The 19,068-nt window shown below is 44.1% G+C and overlaps 1 protein-coding gene and 1 pseudogene across 2 annotated transcripts in view; one reads left to right on the top strand and one right to left on the bottom strand.

Moving 5' to 3' along the window:
• The window catches only part of Tbc1d31 (TBC1 domain family member 31), a 59,880-nt gene extending 55,238 nt beyond the window's left edge, over positions 1-4,642 (bottom strand). The window contains exons 1-2 of one of the 2 annotated variants that reach the window (XM_032915637.1): positions 4,512-4,642; positions 107-253 (exon numbers count right to left, since the gene is read on the bottom strand). In XM_032915637.1, coding sequence (XP_032771528.1) covers positions 107-253; positions 4,512-4,588 — 224 coding nt within the window. In that variant the 5' untranslated portion in view covers positions 4,589-4,642. Of the gene's footprint in view, positions 1-106; positions 254-4,511 lie in introns of those variants that run through there. The other variant, XM_032915644.1, reaches the window with a different exon arrangement.
• On the top strand, positions 1,066-12,699 carry LOC116911670 (annotated as a pseudogene).
• Positions 12,700-19,068: the final 6,369 nt, after the last annotated feature.

Genomic DNA, 19,068 nt, shown 5'->3' with positions numbered 1-19,068 from the left:
AAGAGCTCAGCAGGGCTTCGTAAATCCTCGGTAAGTAACTGGAATAGTCAACGATCAATCAAGAACTCCCTAAATAATAAGGGACATATTGAAAGCATCTGCTTACCTGTTTCCATGCAAGTCAAAAACATAGATGTTCCCCTGATGGTCCCCAGCAATGAAGGAATCTCCTGAGCCATCAAAAGCCACATTCAAGAACCGCAAGACTTTCGGATGGTATTCAGAAGTGCTGTGAACAATGTTCACTATAATTCTGTCAAAACACAACAATCTAAATGTTATAATCTACACAAACCAGCTTTTGTGTACTGGGTTCTACTGAAGGCTTCCTGCCTGCTAATTCTTCCTACTGACGTTCCTTTTGTCCCTACAGTCTGTCTTATAAGGATTTCTAAACAGTTCAGAAAGCCATTCATTAGGAAGAAGCTGTACTGGCTGGTTTTGTGTGTCAACTTGACACAAGCTGGAGTTATCACAGAAAAGGAGCCTCAGTTGAGGAAATGCCTCCATGAGACCCAACTGTAAGGTATTTTCTCAACTAGTGATCAAGGGGGGAGGACCCGCACATTGCAGGTGGTGCTGTTGCTAGGCTGGTGGTCTTGGGTTCTGTAAGAGAGCAGGCTGAGCAAGCCAGGGGAAGCAAGCCAGTAAGAAACATCCCTCTATGGCCTCTGCATCAGCTCCTGCTTCCTGACCTGCCTGAGTTCCAGTCCTGACTTCCTTTGGTGATGAACAGCAATGCAGAAGTAAGCTGAATAAATCCTTTCCTCCCCAATTTGTTTCTTGGTCATGGTGTTTGTGCAGGAATAGAATCCCTGACTAAGACAGAAGCTAACATTCATTTATTCTTTAAATACCAGAAAGCTTGCTACCTGTCAGAATGGAAGAAGCCAGACACTAGGGATAATGGAGACAAGGTTGTCACTTACAGTTTAGTAGCAAGGCCAACAGTAAAAGGCACGTATAAACAGCATTACGATGCCTAGCAACAGGGTACAGAGTTCCTTTCTGTAACGTAAAACGCCCTGCCAAGCGTGAGTTGTAGCTCCACCTCTGAGACCTGTACAATGCCCTGGCAAGCGTGTGCTCTAAGGACTGTGCTCTTTGCTGTGTTCCTGCCCCTGACCTACGATAGTCAGCACTCACGCCACTCCTGTGAAGTACTTCACATCACTCTTTGAAAACCCATGAATCAGACTTCTACTCCAATGGTAAAAAAATGAAGTTAATTTTTCAATATCATCCCATAGATACATTTAGTATGCACTAAAGCTATGTGGAAAATTCAAACATTTTAACCTTGGGCTTTAAATTACTCATACACGAATACAAGCGAATATAAAAGGGTACACATGGGGAAAAGATACACATAAATGTTGCTCGCTGTGCACAGAGAACAGTGACATGGGTGGCTCTCTCCCCCTCTGCTTTCCTGAATTTGATACGTATTTGTTCATGATCATATTTGCGGGCAAACTTTGTACAGAATGTACAGCAACATTTATCTAGATTTACTATTTTTGGAGGAGAATTTCTGCGCTGTACATCTGCTGAAAAACTGTTTAGAAAACTTACTGGGCCAGTGGGATGGCCCAGCAGACAAAGATGCTTCCCACCAAGCCTGGTGACTGGAGTTTGACCCACTAGGCCCAAATGATGGAAGGAGAGAAAGACACCCATAGGTTGTCCATTTGTTGACCTCCACAAATGCACCAGGCTGTGCACACACCAAATGTAAGAATAAACTTGCGGCCCAAAACGTTCTTTACTATAGAGTTGCACGGCGATGCGCACCTATAATCGCAGGATTCGGGAAGTGGAAGCAGGAAAACTGAGAGTGTGAACACAGCCTGGGCTACGCAGTGGGATCGTATCTCTAAAACTAGGATGGGAAAACAAAATCATGCATCGCCATTCGGGTCTTGAAGACCAGCACAATCCATTAAAATCACTTTGTGTGCATGAGCGCACGCACATGCCTGACACGTGGAGGTCACAGGACAACTTACAGGGGTTGGTGCTCTCCTACTATAAGGTACTCAGGGACTAAGCTGAAGAAGTCAGGCTTGGCTGCAAGCTCCCTTACCTTCTGAGCCCTCCGGCTTGCCCCCTTCCTTTATTTCAAGGATAGTATTTAACCATGAAAACATTATCTTTTGCGTATGAATCTTTAAAAAACGATTTGTCTTTTGATTGAGTATGTCTGTGCACCATGCCCATGCCTGGTGCCTGCAGATGCTAGAAGAAGGTATTAGGTTCCCTGAGACTGGAGTTACAGAAGGTTGTGAGGTACCAAGCAGGTGCCGGAAATTAAGCAAGAGCAACCAGTGCACTTAAGCTCTGAGCCATTTTTCTAGTCCCTTGTATGTTGAGTTTTAATGTTCCAAATTAAAATCTCATTTTCAAAACTTACAAAAGGATGCTACATTGATAAATGGATTAAACATTTTCCTCAAGGCTTCAGTGGTAAAGCACTAGTCTAATACGTATAAGACCCCAGGTTGAATCTTCAGCAGTGAAAAAATTATTTTTCTTCAGGTTTATCTAAATATAGCTTTTTTAGATTGATCAGGGGCATAGAAAAAAATCCTACAATGTTCAACCTTACTGAATCTCATGGTATTGAAAATACAAAAATTAAGCCACGCGTGGTGGTACACATCTGTAATCCCAGCACTTGGGATGGGCAGGCAGGATCACAAGTTTAAGGTCATTCTCAGCTAAATGCTGAGTTCGAGGCCAGAACTGACTAAAAGAGACCCTGTGCCAAAATAAATAAGGAAATAATAAAACAAAAGTTAATATCAGGGTATCTTTGGGTCTGATGACTCAGTCAGAAAAGTTCCTACTGCACAAGTATGAGAACCAACTGAGTTTGGATCCTCAGCACCATGTAAGAGCTGGGCATAGTGGCCCACATCTGCAACCCCAGTGAAGGGGGGATGGAAACAGGCAGCTGCTTGGAGTTCACCCGCTATCCAGGCTAGCTAAAGCAATGAGCACCAACAGTGAGAGTCCATGTCTCAAAAACTAGGGTGGAGAGCAATTATGGAAGACCCCTGATGCGGATCTCTGGCCTTTACAAGCACACCTGCATATACACACATGAACAAACACATACACACACACATGACCAACAGCCTTTTTTCTGTATCATTATAGTTTGGTGCCAAAAATTAAATGATTGTTCACAATATTAAAAAATAACCAGGCATAGTGGCAAGGGCCTTTAATCCTAGTGGTCTGGCAGCCCAAGACAGAAGAATCACAAGTTCCTACCCAGCCTGCGCTACAAAGTGACACCTTGTTTCACAAAAACCAAAGCCAGGCTGTCCTGACGGCTCAGCCAGTAAAGGTACTTGCTGACAAGCCTAATGACCCAAGTTAAACACAGACAAAAAGAAAGGAGTGTTTTTGTGGAGGCACAAAGGAAACCTGCTCATTTTTTAAAAATCTTACATGCTAGCTAGATACTCTGTGACAGCAAGAAATGGTAGATTGGCTATAATTCTTAGACTTTTTCCAGGAGCCAAAGGTAGTGTGTGCTATTTATACCAACTCCACATTTGGAAATGAAAACGCTGAAGAATCCCCACTATTGACAAAATTGTTTATTCAATAGGTCGATGGGTCAATAGGGTAGATAAAGGGTAGACAGCCACCACAAACCACAGTGGCTGGCTAGTCAAATAAGTGGCTGATCCACTTATAACTGCACTTTCAGCCTACAAAAATGCTTATAGTTTGATTTCTGGGGCAGCAACTAAAAAACAGAAAAGTCTCTAGGGAAACAAACCTCGAGACACGAACCCAAGTGATACCATGCAATCTAGGTGATCAGAAACACCAAGATCACTTAGACATGCACCATGGGAACCAAAATAAATGTATCACATGGGCAAAGACTCCCACTGACGTCACACAAGAGGCAGAGTCTCAAACCAGACTGTCTACTCCAAACGGAATAAGAAGCACAGGCGGGTAAAAGTCTCCGCATTGTTGACAGTCCCGGCAACACACACTCCTCTGTGCAACTGCAGAACGTAAGTTTGTTCCAGCATTGTTCCACAGTGCTTAGAAGTGTGGTTGGCCCACACTAGGCTCTCAACATTACAGATGTGTGCAATGTAATGACTTAAGGATTGAGAGCTTCGGCTTTTGGAGAGGTAGATGTGCATTGCCTTCTTTGCTCCCATCACCTCCTGGCGTTTTTTTCCCAACTGGAATAGACATTAATAAATCAAAGCAGGTGGAGTCTTGGCACTCAGCTGAACTGCAAATTCTTTTGCCTAAATCGTAGAGCCTTCTCCTGCCTCCCTCTATAACCCAGGACCAGAACCTGGGACGCAATTGCAATCTATAGTTTCTGGAACTCCTCCTGAGGTCTCAACCCAGGGATGCAGCGCACGGCCAGAGTCAGAATCCCCAGGCCGGCATCCCTCTGCCACGCTATCCACCTCAGCCTCCCGCAGACCCGCCCCCTCGCTGGTCTCCACAGCCTGCGGCCTCACCCGTCGTGAGTGGCTGGCGATGGCTTGCGGTGCCATATCTTGCCGCTCTCCTTGTTGCCCAGGTTAGTGCTCTGCATGTCGAATCCCCCCGCCCCCCCGACTCTGGACTACAGCTGACCCGAAGGGGTAACCGTCCCGAGAGCTTCCCAGCAGTCCCCGCGCACACAACCCGGGAAATTCGAGCGGCCGCCGCGGGGTCTCCGCCCCCAAGGACTGTACCAATTACGCGGGGGACGCCCTTTCTAGCTACAACCAATCAGAACTCGGATCCGCCCACTCCGCTCGGACTATCCCTCCGCTCAGGATAATGGAAACGACCAACGACTTCTCTCTAGACTCCACCCCTTTCCTGAGGTTTCTCTCGTAACCCTGCGACCCAAAGGCTTCAGGGAGTTGTAGTTTTCTGAAGTCTGGGACTTCGGTTCTCAGACGCCTGTAGGCTCAAATAGACATCTAAAGTGTTTTTCTCCTGAGAGCCTGCTGCTTCCTGCATTTCGTTCTATATTGCGTTTAGAATAAGAGATTTATAGAAACAACTAATAGAAAGCAAAAGGCAAGCTGGTTGAGAATTGGAGGAGTTCCTTTCCTAGAACTTAGATGCACTGCAGAACCCCACAGACCTAAATGAATTCCGTTTTGTTTTGTTTTTGTTTGTTTTTGCCGCACTCATCATGTTTTAATTGCGTAAATTTACGAGACGCTCCCACATTATGGTTTCCGGCCCACTGTTCACAATCTAGAGAAGCAAAAACGTCAAGAAGCAGCTGCACTGGCATCGGAAATCTTTTTCACTTAGCAAAATTCACTTAGTGTTTCTCTAGTGCTTACTATGTGTGGCTGATCCACGTGCTTAACATACCAACTCGCTTAATTCACAGAGAAACAGTTTAGATAATACTTTTAACTCCACTTCAGTGCTGTATGAGGTTGCAAATTAGTTTCTAATTAAATTGCCCCACATTTGGTATATAAAAAAAGAAATTATGCCAGGTAGTGGTAGCACACGTTTTCAATCCCAGTACTTGGGAGGCAGAAGCAGGCAGATCTCTGAGTTCAGGCTAGCCTGTTCCACAGGACTAGTTCCAGGACTGCCAGAGTTACTCAAAGAAATCCTGTCTGGAAAAACCAAAAAACAAATGAAGAGACCAGAAATTAATTCTCTCAGCATTCCCTGTCAATAGAGTCTGTCAACAAAGATTGTCTTCTTTGTCCGGGATAGCCACCTTCTGAAGCTTGTTGCAAATATCTCTGTACTTCTCTCATATATCAAAATAAATGAACAATCGTAAAGTAAAAATTGAATGAGGTTTTCAAAAGGGAATATAAACATTTTTAAGGAAAAAAAAAAAGATGTGAGTTCACCTTATTGCCTAGGAAAACGACCTTTTGCTCCTGATCAGTTTTGAGCTATAGTCCTCTGATGAAAATGTTGCTCCTGAGACTTAAGATATGTGTCCCCAGACACCCTCGGGCTCTGCTCTAGACGTAGTAGATGCATATGTATGTTTTTCCACCTTATTGTTAATAAGTCACGTAGCACCTGTAACACAGTTCCTGCCTTTCCTCAGCTTCAGTAGGAGCTTCCTACAACTGCTTACTTGTTAACAGTAGATCGTCACTTCTGACCCACACGTGCTTCTATTTTCCTGTTTCCTTTGGGGCACGCAGGCAAGATTGTTTGACCCTATCTCCTGAGCTGAAATTCCCCTGTCCCTGATAAGGTTTTCTCTAAGTCTCAGAGCTTGACTTGCCATTTACTAAGGACACTTACAGTTGGCTTTAGGGTTCACAAGAATAGTCCAGAATAAAATTCTTAGATGAAACTCCTTAGCTTCAAGACTGGTGTGGGGGGGAAGGGGAAGCCGTTGATTCGCTACAGGTAAGCACTACCATTATCCCTACTTCCTTGGGAATTGGAGTAGGAGGAGAGACAAAATAGAATTATGATCTTTCTGCTCCTGAGCCCCATGATTTTCAACAACAGAAAAGCAACAACAAAAGAAGTGTTTGGTCAAGCACCATGACACACACCTATAGTCCTAGCACTTGGGAGGCTAAGACTGGATGATTTCAAATTGGAGCCCATTCTGAGCCACTTTGACTCAGAAAAAAAAAAAATCCTATGGATCATTAGTCAATAAGAGATAGACACATACTCTCTCTCTCTCTCTCTCTCTCTCTCTCTCTCTCTCTCTCTACTATATATATAAAGTGTATAATTGCATAAGTTTGACATAAGCACTCATCGTGACCCTACTACCAAATCAAAAGAATGGCTGTATCTGTCACCATAAGACTCCCTCCTATCCCTTTTGTGTGATCTTTTTCTATCCCCATCCTACTTGGTGTACTGACATGACTGGATGTTGTCTATTCCTCACATTAATTACTTAGTAGACATTTATATAAATGGAGTTGGTATTCTATCTAAGCTCCACCCCCACAGCTACCGGGGAACAAGCCAGGTATGCTCCGCCCCACAGTTGCCTGGCAACAGCCAGCTGTGCCTGACTATAAAGGGGGCTGCTTGCCCCCCTCCTCTCCCTCTTGCTCTCTCTTTGCTCTTTGTTCTTCTCTGCTCTTGCCCCCTTCCCTGTCCCTTCTCTCTATCCCCCTCCTCCCACCCTCCACGTGCCCATGGCCGGCCTCCTTTCTTCTCTTCTACTCTTCTTCTCTCATTAAACCTCTCCATGTGGAACCATGTTGGCTTGGTGTGCTTTGTCCATACACAGGCCGAGATTTAAACCCCAGCATTGGCCCTAACACGATTCACCTTTCCCTTTCCCCCTCCAACTGGATTCTTTTATATACCACAAGCTTGAAATTGTTCTTAAGAGAGTCATTGTTTTGTTGGGACACCAGTTAGTCATCATCTTCATTGCTAAGTGCTGCTCCATTATACCCGTATAATCTGTCTATCCATTCGGGAACATTACCATGGTTTCCAGGTTTTCTTACTCTACACGAACGCTCCTTTTAGTTCTCTGGGAGGTGTTCCTGAGAGTGGAGCCATCGCCTCGTGTGGCAGGTATCAGTTTAGCTTTTCAGGAGACCTGCAGATGTGTTCAGCACACGTGCACTGCCCCCACCCCCACCCCCAGAGCAGGAGTCCCGGTGCTCCTCATTTGTAATCAATCTCTGTCATTTTGTCCACTCTGGGAATATCATGGTATCCATGGTGATTTTAATTTCTTCTTCTGAAATGGCAAACGAGGCACAGCATCTCTTTATGCAAGCATTTGTGTTCTACGTGTGTTCTTGCTAAGTATCTGTTCAAATCCTTTATGTGTTCTTAATTGGATTGTTTGAATTCTTTTTTTAAAGATTTATTTATTATATAGTACTTATATATTATAGTACTTATATATAAGTATTATATATAACTGTCTTCAGACACACCAGAAGAGGGCACTGGATCCCATTATAGGTGGTTGTGAGCCACCGTGTGGTTGCTGGGAATTGAACTCAGGGCCTCTAGAGGAGCAGTCAGTGCTCTTAACCACTGAGCCATCTCTCTAGCCCGTTTGAATTCTTTTTTTTTTTTTTCTTCTCCATCTTTATTAACTTGGGTATTTCTTATTTACATTTCAATTGTTATTCCCTTTCCCGGTTTCTGGGCCAACATCCCCTTAACCTCTCCCCCTCCCTTCTATATGGGCTTCCCCTCCCCATCCTCCCCCCATTGCAGCCCTCCCCCCAACAATCACGTTCACTGGGTGTTCAGTCTTGGCAGGAACAAGGGCTTCCCCTTCCACTGGTGCTCTTACTAGGCTATTCATTGCTACCTATGAGGTTGGAGCCCAGGGTCAGTCCATGTATGGTCTTTGGGTAGTGGCTTAGTCCCTGGAAGCGCTGGTTGGTTGGCATTGTTGTTCATATATAATTGGGCTTTGAGACTCATTCATATATCCTTGCTTCAAGCTTTCCATTGTACAATCATTTGCTTTGCAAATACTTTTCTAGTTTGTGGCTTGTATTTCCACTTTAAAAAAAAAAAACAAACAAACCAGTGTTTGTCAAACAGATGATATTAATGAAGACCAACCTATCAGCGTTTCATCTTTGGAGGGATTTTTTTGTTTTTGTTTTGTTTTTTGGCAGTTCTTTAACTTTATTTGACATTGAGCAGGTTAGTTCTCATCCACATTGACCGTCTGTAGATTTTTGAATGTATAACAGGCACGTAAGTTACCAGTGTGTAGAGCTTGTTTGGTGAATCCTCACCTCATTATGTTTTCTGGACAAATGTACTCGGATGCGGTATGAAACATTCCTTATTCCCTTGGCCCAGACGGTTTTATTGAGCCTGGTGTCAACGCACACATCTGGAGTCCCATTTCCTTCATGGCAAATTTCTGAATTCCTCTGAGTGCCCGAGGAGCACACTTCTTGAAGCCCACTCCATGGATGCACTTGTGAACGTCGATGGTGTATTCTAGGGTCACCACCTCGTTGATGGCAGAACGGCCCTTCTTCTTGCCACTGTTCTTTGTTCTTTTCGAGCCTGCCCGCTCCGCTCTGGGAATGGATGGAGCGGGATTTCAGAGCCACGACCCCTCGACCATACTCACACTTGGAGGGAGTTTTGGGAACCATCTTTAGGAAACCTTTTCCTATGGAACTGTGGGAATGGCTCAACTGGTAATGGGCTTGCTGTGCTGAGTTGGGCACGGTGCTACACATTTATAATCCTGGTGCTGGGGAAGTAGAGACAGGCAGATCCCAGGGTCTCCATGGCCAGTAAGCCTGGCCTACTTACTGAGTTTGACACTTGCCTACACACCCATGAGTAAAAACGTACCCACCCAGCCAGCACTCTATTCCTCCCATAAACCCTCAACTCCATCTCTTTCCCCTCTATAATGGGATCTGATGCCCTCTTCTGGTGTGTCTAAGGACAGTAGCAGTGTACTCACATACATCAAACAAATATATCTTTAAAAAAAAAAACCTGAATTTAAAAAAGAAAACAAACTAAATTTGGGGGGGGGATGAGGTGAGAGGGCTACTTAAAAGAATTTAAGGGTTGGACTGGGCAGACGGGCCAGCTGGTAAACCTTTTGCTATCCAAGTGTGAGCACCCATGTTTGGATGCCCCAAACCAAACCAGAAGCTGACGCTAGTAAACCACGAGTAAAGCTCCTGTAATTGGTGTGAGTTGTAATTGCTGCACTGCTGTGGTGAGACGGGAGTGGAGACAAGAGAGTAACCAAAACGCATACGGGGAACAGTAAGAACAGTTTGTCCCAAACAAGGTAGAAGGCAAAGACTAACACCTGAGAGGTTGTCCTCTGGCCTACATGTACACACTATGGCTCACATGTACACACACCACACACACACTCATGCATGCGAAAAGAACACACACATACCTGTGCATACGTCCTGGGCACACCTACACATGTGCACAAAATTAAAAGAAAGAAGTTTGAATTTGAGGTTGGGGAGGGGAGGGGCTGTCATTTCCAATGAGAGCCAAGTGGATTTGGAGTTGGCCAGGGCAGTCACTGACAAGTCACGGCAAGCGGGCGACAGCTGTCTGACACTGATACATTGTGTAGGAAGGCTGACATTTCGAAAGAAGCCATTCTGTTTCATCAGTACAAAGTCTGCGTGGTGCTGCCAGCTGATGCAAACCCAGGCAATGTTTTCCATCCCACTGATGACTCAGCTCTGTGACCTTGTGAGAGGGACAAGAGAGGCAGTAGCCACTATAGGCAAATCAGGACATGGGCCACTTCCCCCACGTCTTTCATATGAGTCAGAAACAGAGAGAGAAAGAGAGAGATTGAATATTTATGCCTAGGTGTTCTCATAAAACATGCATGAAAGCAAGCAAGAGTGGCATTTCATGTAGAATGGAAAGGATTTGGCACTTACAGCTGAAAGTGTACGATATCCCAGGATGGGACAGAAATGTGCTGCTGATTGTGACAGGCAGCAAGTCCGTGTCCACGTACGAGAAGACGACTGCTGACATAGATTGGGGTTTTTTTTTTTTCTCTTCTCTTTGTTGTTTTTTGGTTGACATAGATTGGGTTTTTTTTTTTTTTCTCTTCTCTTTGTTGTTTTTTGGTTTAGTTTGGTTTTCTAAATATATTTTTTTTTTATTTATCATATATGAGTACACTGTAGCTGTCTTCAGACACACCAGAAGAGGGCATCAGATCTCATTACAGATGGTTGTGAGCCACCATGTGGTTGCTGGGATTTGAACTCAGGACCTCGGGAAGAGCAGTCAGTGCTCTTAGCCGCTGAGCCATCTCTCCGGCCCCTTAGTTTGGTTTTCAAAGCAGAGTTTCTCTGAGTAGCCCTGGCTGCCCTTGATCTTGCCCTGTAGACCAGACTGGCCTCGATCTGCCAGTCTCTGTCTCTGGAGTGCTGGGATTAAAGCCGTGTGCCACCGTGCTTAGTTTAGATTGGGGTGTTTAAAAAGACCCCAAAGAAGGGTGAAGTTTTCTAATCCATAAAAAAATGGGCTGTGCCTGTAGTTTCTGCTCCTCACAGAGCTGGAGAGAGGAGGAAGGTACAGAGTTAGCAGCCTCTGTCATACTTAAAGCTGTCCTGAAAGGCCAGGCCAGTCTAGAGACACTCGTTTCTAAGTCACACTGCATAATACTCCATCTTATGGGGGATATGATTTTATGATTCCCCAGTATTGGCAAGTGGTTTTTTTAAAGGATAGACAGAAAAAGGAGCCTTAACCGTGCTATTGGGGACATTAGTACAGCAGCTCAGGAAAATTCTCTCGGTCGAGGCTAAACCGTCAACATTGTATTACCAGCTCTACCTGAAGACCTGGCCGATGGCTTCAAAGAGAATGTTGGGAATATTTCCTACGGCATGGAATGATTAACCTGATTCACAGGCTTCTAACAGCATCTGCAGGCTCAGAGGGCAAGCCATCAATCAAGCACAACAGGACGCTAGTAAACCACGAGTAAAGCTCCTGTAATTGCTGTAAGGAAGGAAGATACTCTGACTGAGGCAAGTGTTAATTATCCAGGAAACTGCTCTAGTGCCCCATTCGGAGGAGAGTACGCAGAGAAGCCACCCACCCACGCAAAGATGACCTAGAAGAAAGCTGTTTCTAACCCTTCTTCTCCAATGTTGTCACATCTCAACTGCTATTCAGGATCTCTCGTTTTCCATGTAGCCTTCTTCAGTGGTAAAACTCAGTTTATTTTTTTTTCTTTTTTTCGGAGCTGGGGACCGAACCCAGGGCCTTGCGCTTGCTACGCAAGCGCTCTACCACTGAGCTAAATCCCCAACTCCTCAGTTTATTTTTGACGAACTATGAGCGAGGTGTCCGTGTCCGCGTCTGTGTCCGTGTCCGCGTGTGTGGGCGTGTGTGCCGGCGTGTGTGCATGCTCTCTTGTGCATGTACTTGAAAGGGAGAAGTCAATCTCAAGTATTGCTCCTCGAGTACTGTTCACCCTGTTCTTCAATGTGGGATCTCTCTTTGTCTTGAAGCTCCCCAGGTCTGAGATTACAAGCACGTATCACCATGTCAGCTTTTCGTGTGGGTCCTGGGGATTGAAAGCAGGTCAACATGCTTGCAAGTGAAGTACTTTATAGACTGCGCTCTCTCCCGGGCTCGTTTTGTTGTTTTTATGTACTGGTGAGTTTGGGAAGTGCTGTACACACTAGTGAGGAAAGTGTATCCAGTGAGGTATTTGATCGAATCGACAGACATTAGAAGTACTGTCTTTTTTAGGAATGTCCAACGCCAGCTGCTCGGACTACCTAACTAACCCTGCAGAGAACCCTGTGCAGAGGAGTGAGGGTGAGGGCAGCCAATAGGACTTATCTGTGGCTCCACCATTTTTCATTTCTTTAGGACTTTTAAAAAATTCACTAGGGCTTTTCCCGTCTCTTTGGCCTTGACGGTAGAATCAAGATGACGAAAGGAACGTCATCCTTTGGAAAGCGTCTCAATAAGACGCACACGCTGTGCCGCTGCTGTGGCTCTAAGGCCTACGACCTGTGGCAAACATGGCTACCCTGCCAAGCGCAAGAGGAAGTATAACTAGGCTGCCAAGGTCAAGAGACGAAACACTACCGGGACTGCTCGGATGAGGCACCTAGAGATTGTCAACTGCAGATTCAGACATGGATTCCGTGAAGGAACAACACCTAAACCCAAGAGGGCAGCTGTTGTAGCATCCAGACCATCTTGAGGATTTCAATCGGTCATAAAATAAATGTTCTGGTTTCAAAAAAAAAAATCACTTGCTTTTTTATTTTAAATACCATGGAGTCTTGTATTTACATTAAGTAGAAACCTCTCGTTCGGTATCTCCTCTGTTCTTCTACCAACACGCTTAGAGTGATCGTCTCTTTTAGTAATTATTTGGAAAATATGGATTAGAAACTCAGACATGGGACTCACCTGTGTTCTTTGAATCCAAAGTTTATAAGGACTCTTACTTTGGGCAAAGAATTTAATGTCTCTGTGTCTTGATTACTTTATCTGTAAAAATCAGGATAATAATGGTACCTTACCCTGGAACTGTGAGATTCAGAACAGTGTGTGGCATGCGTGTGGGTGATGGGCATTAGGGAAGTCCTGCTCAAAAGGGTGCCATATAAATGTTTAGCAGCTGGCTTGCTGGGCTAAAGGAAAAAAAAGACCCAACTGTGGCATTTATATTCTGGCAATTCTGTGGTGTAAATACTCCTGGGGATTTAGCTCAGTGGTAGAGCGCTTACCTAGGAAGCGCAAAGCCCTGGGTTCGGTCCCCAGCTCCGAAAAAAAGAACCAAAAAAAAAAAAAAAAAAAAATACTCCTACCTTGACCAATTTCAAGCTACCAAAATGGTCTCCTCGACTAAAGAGTTGAGCTTCAATAAAGGTTTGTCAGACATAGATAACCACAAGCTAACAGATGATAAAATGTGGCATTAAAAACTAAGACATATTTGTTACATCTTAAACTTATATTTTAACGAGAGCTTGTTACTTAGTTTTTAGTAACAGCTGTGTTTAGTCACTGACTCAGGGCATCCCTGAGAGAGTGTCATAGCTTGTTGATGCCGCTTCAGATAGCGCACAGCTCACTCACTTGGGCATTTGGTCATTTATTCAGCTGTCTTCTAGTGTCTAACAGACCACCTCAAAATGTACTGCCGTAAAAACAGTGATTTCTTATTTCTCACACTTTTGTCTATCTCTCCTCAGCCAAACACTTCTGGTCTACGTGGTACAGCTATGGTCATTCATGGTTGCATTTAGTTTGTAGCTCAGATGGGGTTAGAACATCTGGGATAGTTTCTCACCCACCCATTTCCATCCCTCCTCTCTCTCTTCATGGGGGCCTTTCACCATTCAGCAGTCTACCCTGACCATTTTTGTATGACTCTGGCTTCTAAGTGAGGGACATTACAATAGGAATGGCAGAGAAGCGTGTCCTCAAGTCTACAACTGATACAGGAAGGAATTGTGTAAGTGCAGGATCCTGGAGGCATTTTCTTTGAGCCTGACTCTTATTCTATATCCCTGAGGCTCTTGAACTCTGGGTGTTTCTCGTGCCTTCACCCTAAGTACCAGGATTACCCATGTGAACCACCAGGCCTGGCTAAGAAACAACTTGTTAGAAGTTCTTTGTATAATAGTTTTTCACAGATGTCAGCAGGAAGTCCCAGAGGGACACTTGGAAGGAGTATGCAGAGGAATGAATCATCTTGTATTGGGTGGGGGCTTGTCTTGAGAAGGCTAGGCTAGTTCCAGGCAGCCTTGGCAGGTAAGGAGACTAGGCCTAAGAACTGGGCAAGTCCAGGCAAGCACAGGCAAGTTAATTACTAATAGAGAAACCCCAGACTCCAGCCTTTACACCCTGATAATGGTTCCAGAATACCTAGATAGAGCAAGAGAAGGCCACCTACCTGGGATTTCTTCACAACGGTTTCCAGCCTCTACACCCTGGCAATGGCTCTGGAATGCCTAGAGATAGGGTAAGATAAAGTTCATCTACCCCAGAACTTTAATGTGCTTTAAATAGAGCCTGGGAACTCACTTGATTGTCTCTGTCTTGGTAATGGGAGACCCCAGCGTGCTGGACTTCTACAGAATAAAACACTCCGCATTTATATACTATTTGAGTCTGGGGTATCATTCTTCAGCAAATCATGGACCCTTACATTCTTAGGTGTGTGTGTGTGTGTGTGTGTGTGTGTGTGTGTGTGTGTGTGTGTGTGTGTGTTCTGGAGTAAGTATACAGCTACAAAAGAAAGAGGGGTTAGATAAGCATCATCAGTGTCACATATAACCGCAAGCTTCTCAGAGGGGTGATTTTACCCCATCTACTCACAGGGCATTGAGAAGACCTGCAACATATCAGTTGTCATAACTGGGGAAAGGTGTTGTTGTGGTGGCCCAAGGATGCTACTGACCGAGCGGTGGCCCCAGCCTCACAAAGAGCAAACCAAGTCAAACTGCAACCCCTCTGACACACCATGGGTTGCAACCTCACACAGGCACAGCACTGACTGTTGAGTGTGTACACTTCCTCTTCCTAGCACATTTCCCCTATTGCTTTTGACAGCATGAACAAAATGTAAAATTATCCCCGAGCTCTCGAAATGTGCACTCAGCCTATTTGAATTGCCTTCAAACAAACATGACAGATGTAGCATTTTGGACTCAGATGCCTTGCCAGTCAGGCATATGAATGTTTGCACATCAACAGCAATAACGTCCTGTGACTAAAGGAGTCTGGGCTTGTTCTGCTCACTAAATCTCCGGTGACCTTATTTCCCCCTAACTCTCTGACATTCTTTGCACTACTCTTTCCTCTCTCCTTGAACAGTTTGATTTCTTAGGATACAAAGGTTTCCTGTGCTCTGCTTTGACTGAATGGGGTGATAACCATTCATCAGTTAATAGTTGCTCATTGATCTGTTACTGTGAAAAGGAGCTGCTCATTGGACTGTAGTAGTGAATGAAACAAAGTTACATTTGCATAGAGCTTGTTTTCTAGTTAGACCGACTAGTGTTATATATATACAGGAATTCTTGGCCAGATCTTAGCACCAGGCTTGTGTTTCTTCCTGTGGAGTGGACATTAAATCCAGTCAGAAACAGTTGGCTACTCCCTGGACAGTCTTGCCACTATCACATCCAGGTGCAATCTCTTACCACCCTAGTCACTGCAGTGCACAGAGGTCACAGCTGGGTGAGACCCCAGTGACTTCTTTCCCTCACCAGCAGCTGCACGGCACCTTCCAGTACTGTGAAAGCTGTGTCCCTTTAAAAAGTTGGTCTGGGTACATACTCTTTTTTTTCTCTGCTTCTCTGTTTGAAAACTCCTGTTTTATATTGTAATTCGCATCCTTCGTTCCCTTGCCCAGGGATGTTGGCCGTCACAAGTACTCATAAAAATAGTGTGCCCCTCATTCTTTGTTTACAAATATGACTGTCTGTTTGACCAATTATCTCCTACATATACACATTTCATTTCTGTGGAGTATGTTGCAATTACAAATAATACAACATTACCTTATATTTGATTCCTTGTACAGTATTTTTTATACTGTTACAGTTTTGTTTCTAATGTCCAGAGTTTTCATCTATCTATCTATCTATCTATCTATCTATCTATCTATCTATCTATCATCTATCCATCCATCCATCTGTCCGTATGTCTATCCATCCATCTATCCATCCATCCATCCATCCATCCATCCATATCATGCTTTTGTGGAGCTATCTACATGGCTCTTCCTGACTCTTACTCCCTCTCCTCATGTGCTTGGCCACATTGGTCATGTTAAGGGCCTTCTCTGATGCCTTACAGGTCTTCCTATCTCCCTAGTGCATCAGCTTCCCCTTCTGTCTTAGTCAGGGTTTCTATTCTTGCACAAAACATCATGACCAAGAAGCAAGTTGGGGAGGAAAGGGTTTATTCAGCATATACTTCCACATTGCTGTTCATCACAAAGGAAGTCAGGATGGGAACTCACACAGGGTAGGAGCCTGGAGGCAGAAGTGGATGCAGAAGACACGGAAAGATGCTGCTTACTGGCTTGTTTCCCCTGGCTTGTTCAGCTTGCTTTCTTATAGAACCCAAGACTACCAGCCCAGGGATGGCACCACCCACAATGGACCCTTCCCCTTAGATCACTAACTGAGGAAATGCCTTACAGCTGATCTCATGAAGGTATTTTCTCAAGGGAGGCTCCTTTCTCTGTGATAACTCCAGCTTGGGTCAAGTTGACACACAAAACCAGCCAGTACACCTCCCCACCAAATATCCAGCCTGTTATTTAACCATCTAGAGCCCCTCTGTGGCTCTAGAGGTCTCACTGAGGCCTTTCCTGACCGGCACAAGTTTTCTCCTGTTGGTCTTTTCCTCAGCATTATTCAGCTCCTCACCTATTACACATTGCTGTGCCTTTCAATGGCCTCGCTGCCTGCTGTAGAAAGTAAGCTCCAAAGGGGCGGAGGTAACCGGCAAGGGTTAACTAGCTGGAGGAGTGCTTGGTATACAACACACTTTGAACAAAACATTGTTAAATAAACAAGTGAATGCGTACCACCATTGGCTTTAGTAGATCATGGCTTAAGTATTACATAAGCTCTTGATAGCAAACGACCAGCTAAATCAGGGTTTTCTTGATGTTTTTTGAGACAGGGTGATGGATTTGAGCTGTGGGGCTTGGGATTGAGGGTCTCGAGGAGCTGGAAGGTTTAAGAAAATGTGTGGAGATAGAGGCAGAACATCTTCACTGCGTTAAATAATTAATTATCATCTTAAGGAGTGAAGGCAAAGGTGACATGCCTACCTCTGGAATCCCCAGATATGTGGCGGTGGCCATTCTGTGCTGACTCATAACCCCTGATGTTTGGCGTTCCCTCTTGGCACTGTTGGATATATCCATATCAGCATCACGTTGTCTAAACATAAAGTGGCCCTACCTTTCTCTGCTCCATCCACAGGGCTTCACTCTGCGTGTAGTATAGGCTAGCCTTGAACGTGCTGTATATCCTCCAGTAGCTTAAACTCAAAGTCAGTCTTTCGTCTCATCCTCTTGACCCTTGTGACTCTGGTTGTGCATCACACCAAACTGTTATGCGATTTCTCTGCCGCTCCTACTGAATTTATTATTTACTTATTGAATTATTACTATTTATTATATTGTTATTTTTTACTTTTCTAGACAGGGATTCTTTGTGTAGCCCCGGCTGTTCTGGAATTAGATCTCTAGACCAGGCTGGCCTCGAACTCAGAGATCAGTTTGCTTCTGCCTTCCAAGTGCTGGGATTAAAGGAGTTCACCACCATTGCTGGGCTCCTTCTGCATTTATAAATAAAATAAAATTACCTGGTTATTGTGAAGACTTATTGAAATTATACATGTAAGGGACATAGGTCAATGCCAATCAAATTTACACACTCAATGAATGTTAGCTGTGAGTAAAAAGTTATTACTGTGGAAAAATGTATATACAGATATAATGAAAATGTTCATTACAGAGCCATTCATAGCATTGGGAAATAAGTTTCAAAGTTTGGAAAATAGTCACAGATCATGCCACATTACGGATAGAAAATTAGCCATCAAGGTGATATAGTAAAACTTTATAGAAACACACAAAGACTCTATGTAAAGTTAAATGAAAGGATCGAACAATACTGAACACACATATAGACACACACATACACAGATAGATACACATACAGAGATAAACACACAGAGATAAACACACACACACAGAGACACACACATACACAGATAGATACATACACATACAGAGATACAGATACACACAGATAAATACATAGAGACAAACACACACACACACACACACACACACACACACACAGTTAGCCACATGATAATACAAATTTTGTTATTCCTCTCTTCTCGGGAATTCTCCTCCTCTGCCAAACCTTCTTTTAATACTTCCCAATAAACATCTTCCCTTATTGTTCTTTTTGAGGTGGGGTCTCACAATGTAGGCCAGGCTCATCTGCTACAGCTTCTCGAGCACTGGAATTCTAAATACGCTCCAAACAAATTCTCTCACCCCTATCATTTTAAACAACAAAAAAGCACACTCTTGCTTCCATTTTGCTGTTTCTTGGTGGTGGTGGGAAGAGACACCAAGTCTGTGCAAAGGTCAGGGCTCTTTCCAATGCTTCCTTCTCCAAATGTGTTTCCAACTTCCACCTGAAGGGCTTCGTTATGCCGTTTCTAAGGGCTTTGTATCTTAATTCCAATAGAATCTCCATAGCACAATTAATAAATTCAAGGCCCATAGAAAAGAGCCCTCTGCATTCAAATCCACCTCACGTTCTAAGCCTCGTAGTACCTTAAAGAGTCTTTGATTCAGACAGAAGTCACTTCCAATACACATAGAACTTTCCCAGTACATACCAGAAGAGTGCTGGTAATTCTTGCTCTATTTCTGAATGTAAGCTATGGGTTGTTAAATATCTGTAATTATTGCTTGAATTGGTGTTATTTTGATTCTTTGTATTTGTAGGAATTGTTTAAAAGAAGTCAAATGTTAAGCTTGTTTGCTGTTTGCTTTTGTTTTTCTTGTTTGTTTTTTCT

This window comes from Rattus rattus, chromosome 1 (assembly GCF_011064425.1).
Source record: "Rattus rattus isolate New Zealand chromosome 1, Rrattus_CSIRO_v1, whole genome shotgun sequence".
NCBI lineage: Eukaryota > Metazoa > Chordata > Mammalia > Rodentia > Muridae > Rattus > Rattus rattus.
This window is presented reverse-complemented; position numbering and strand designations above follow the sequence as displayed.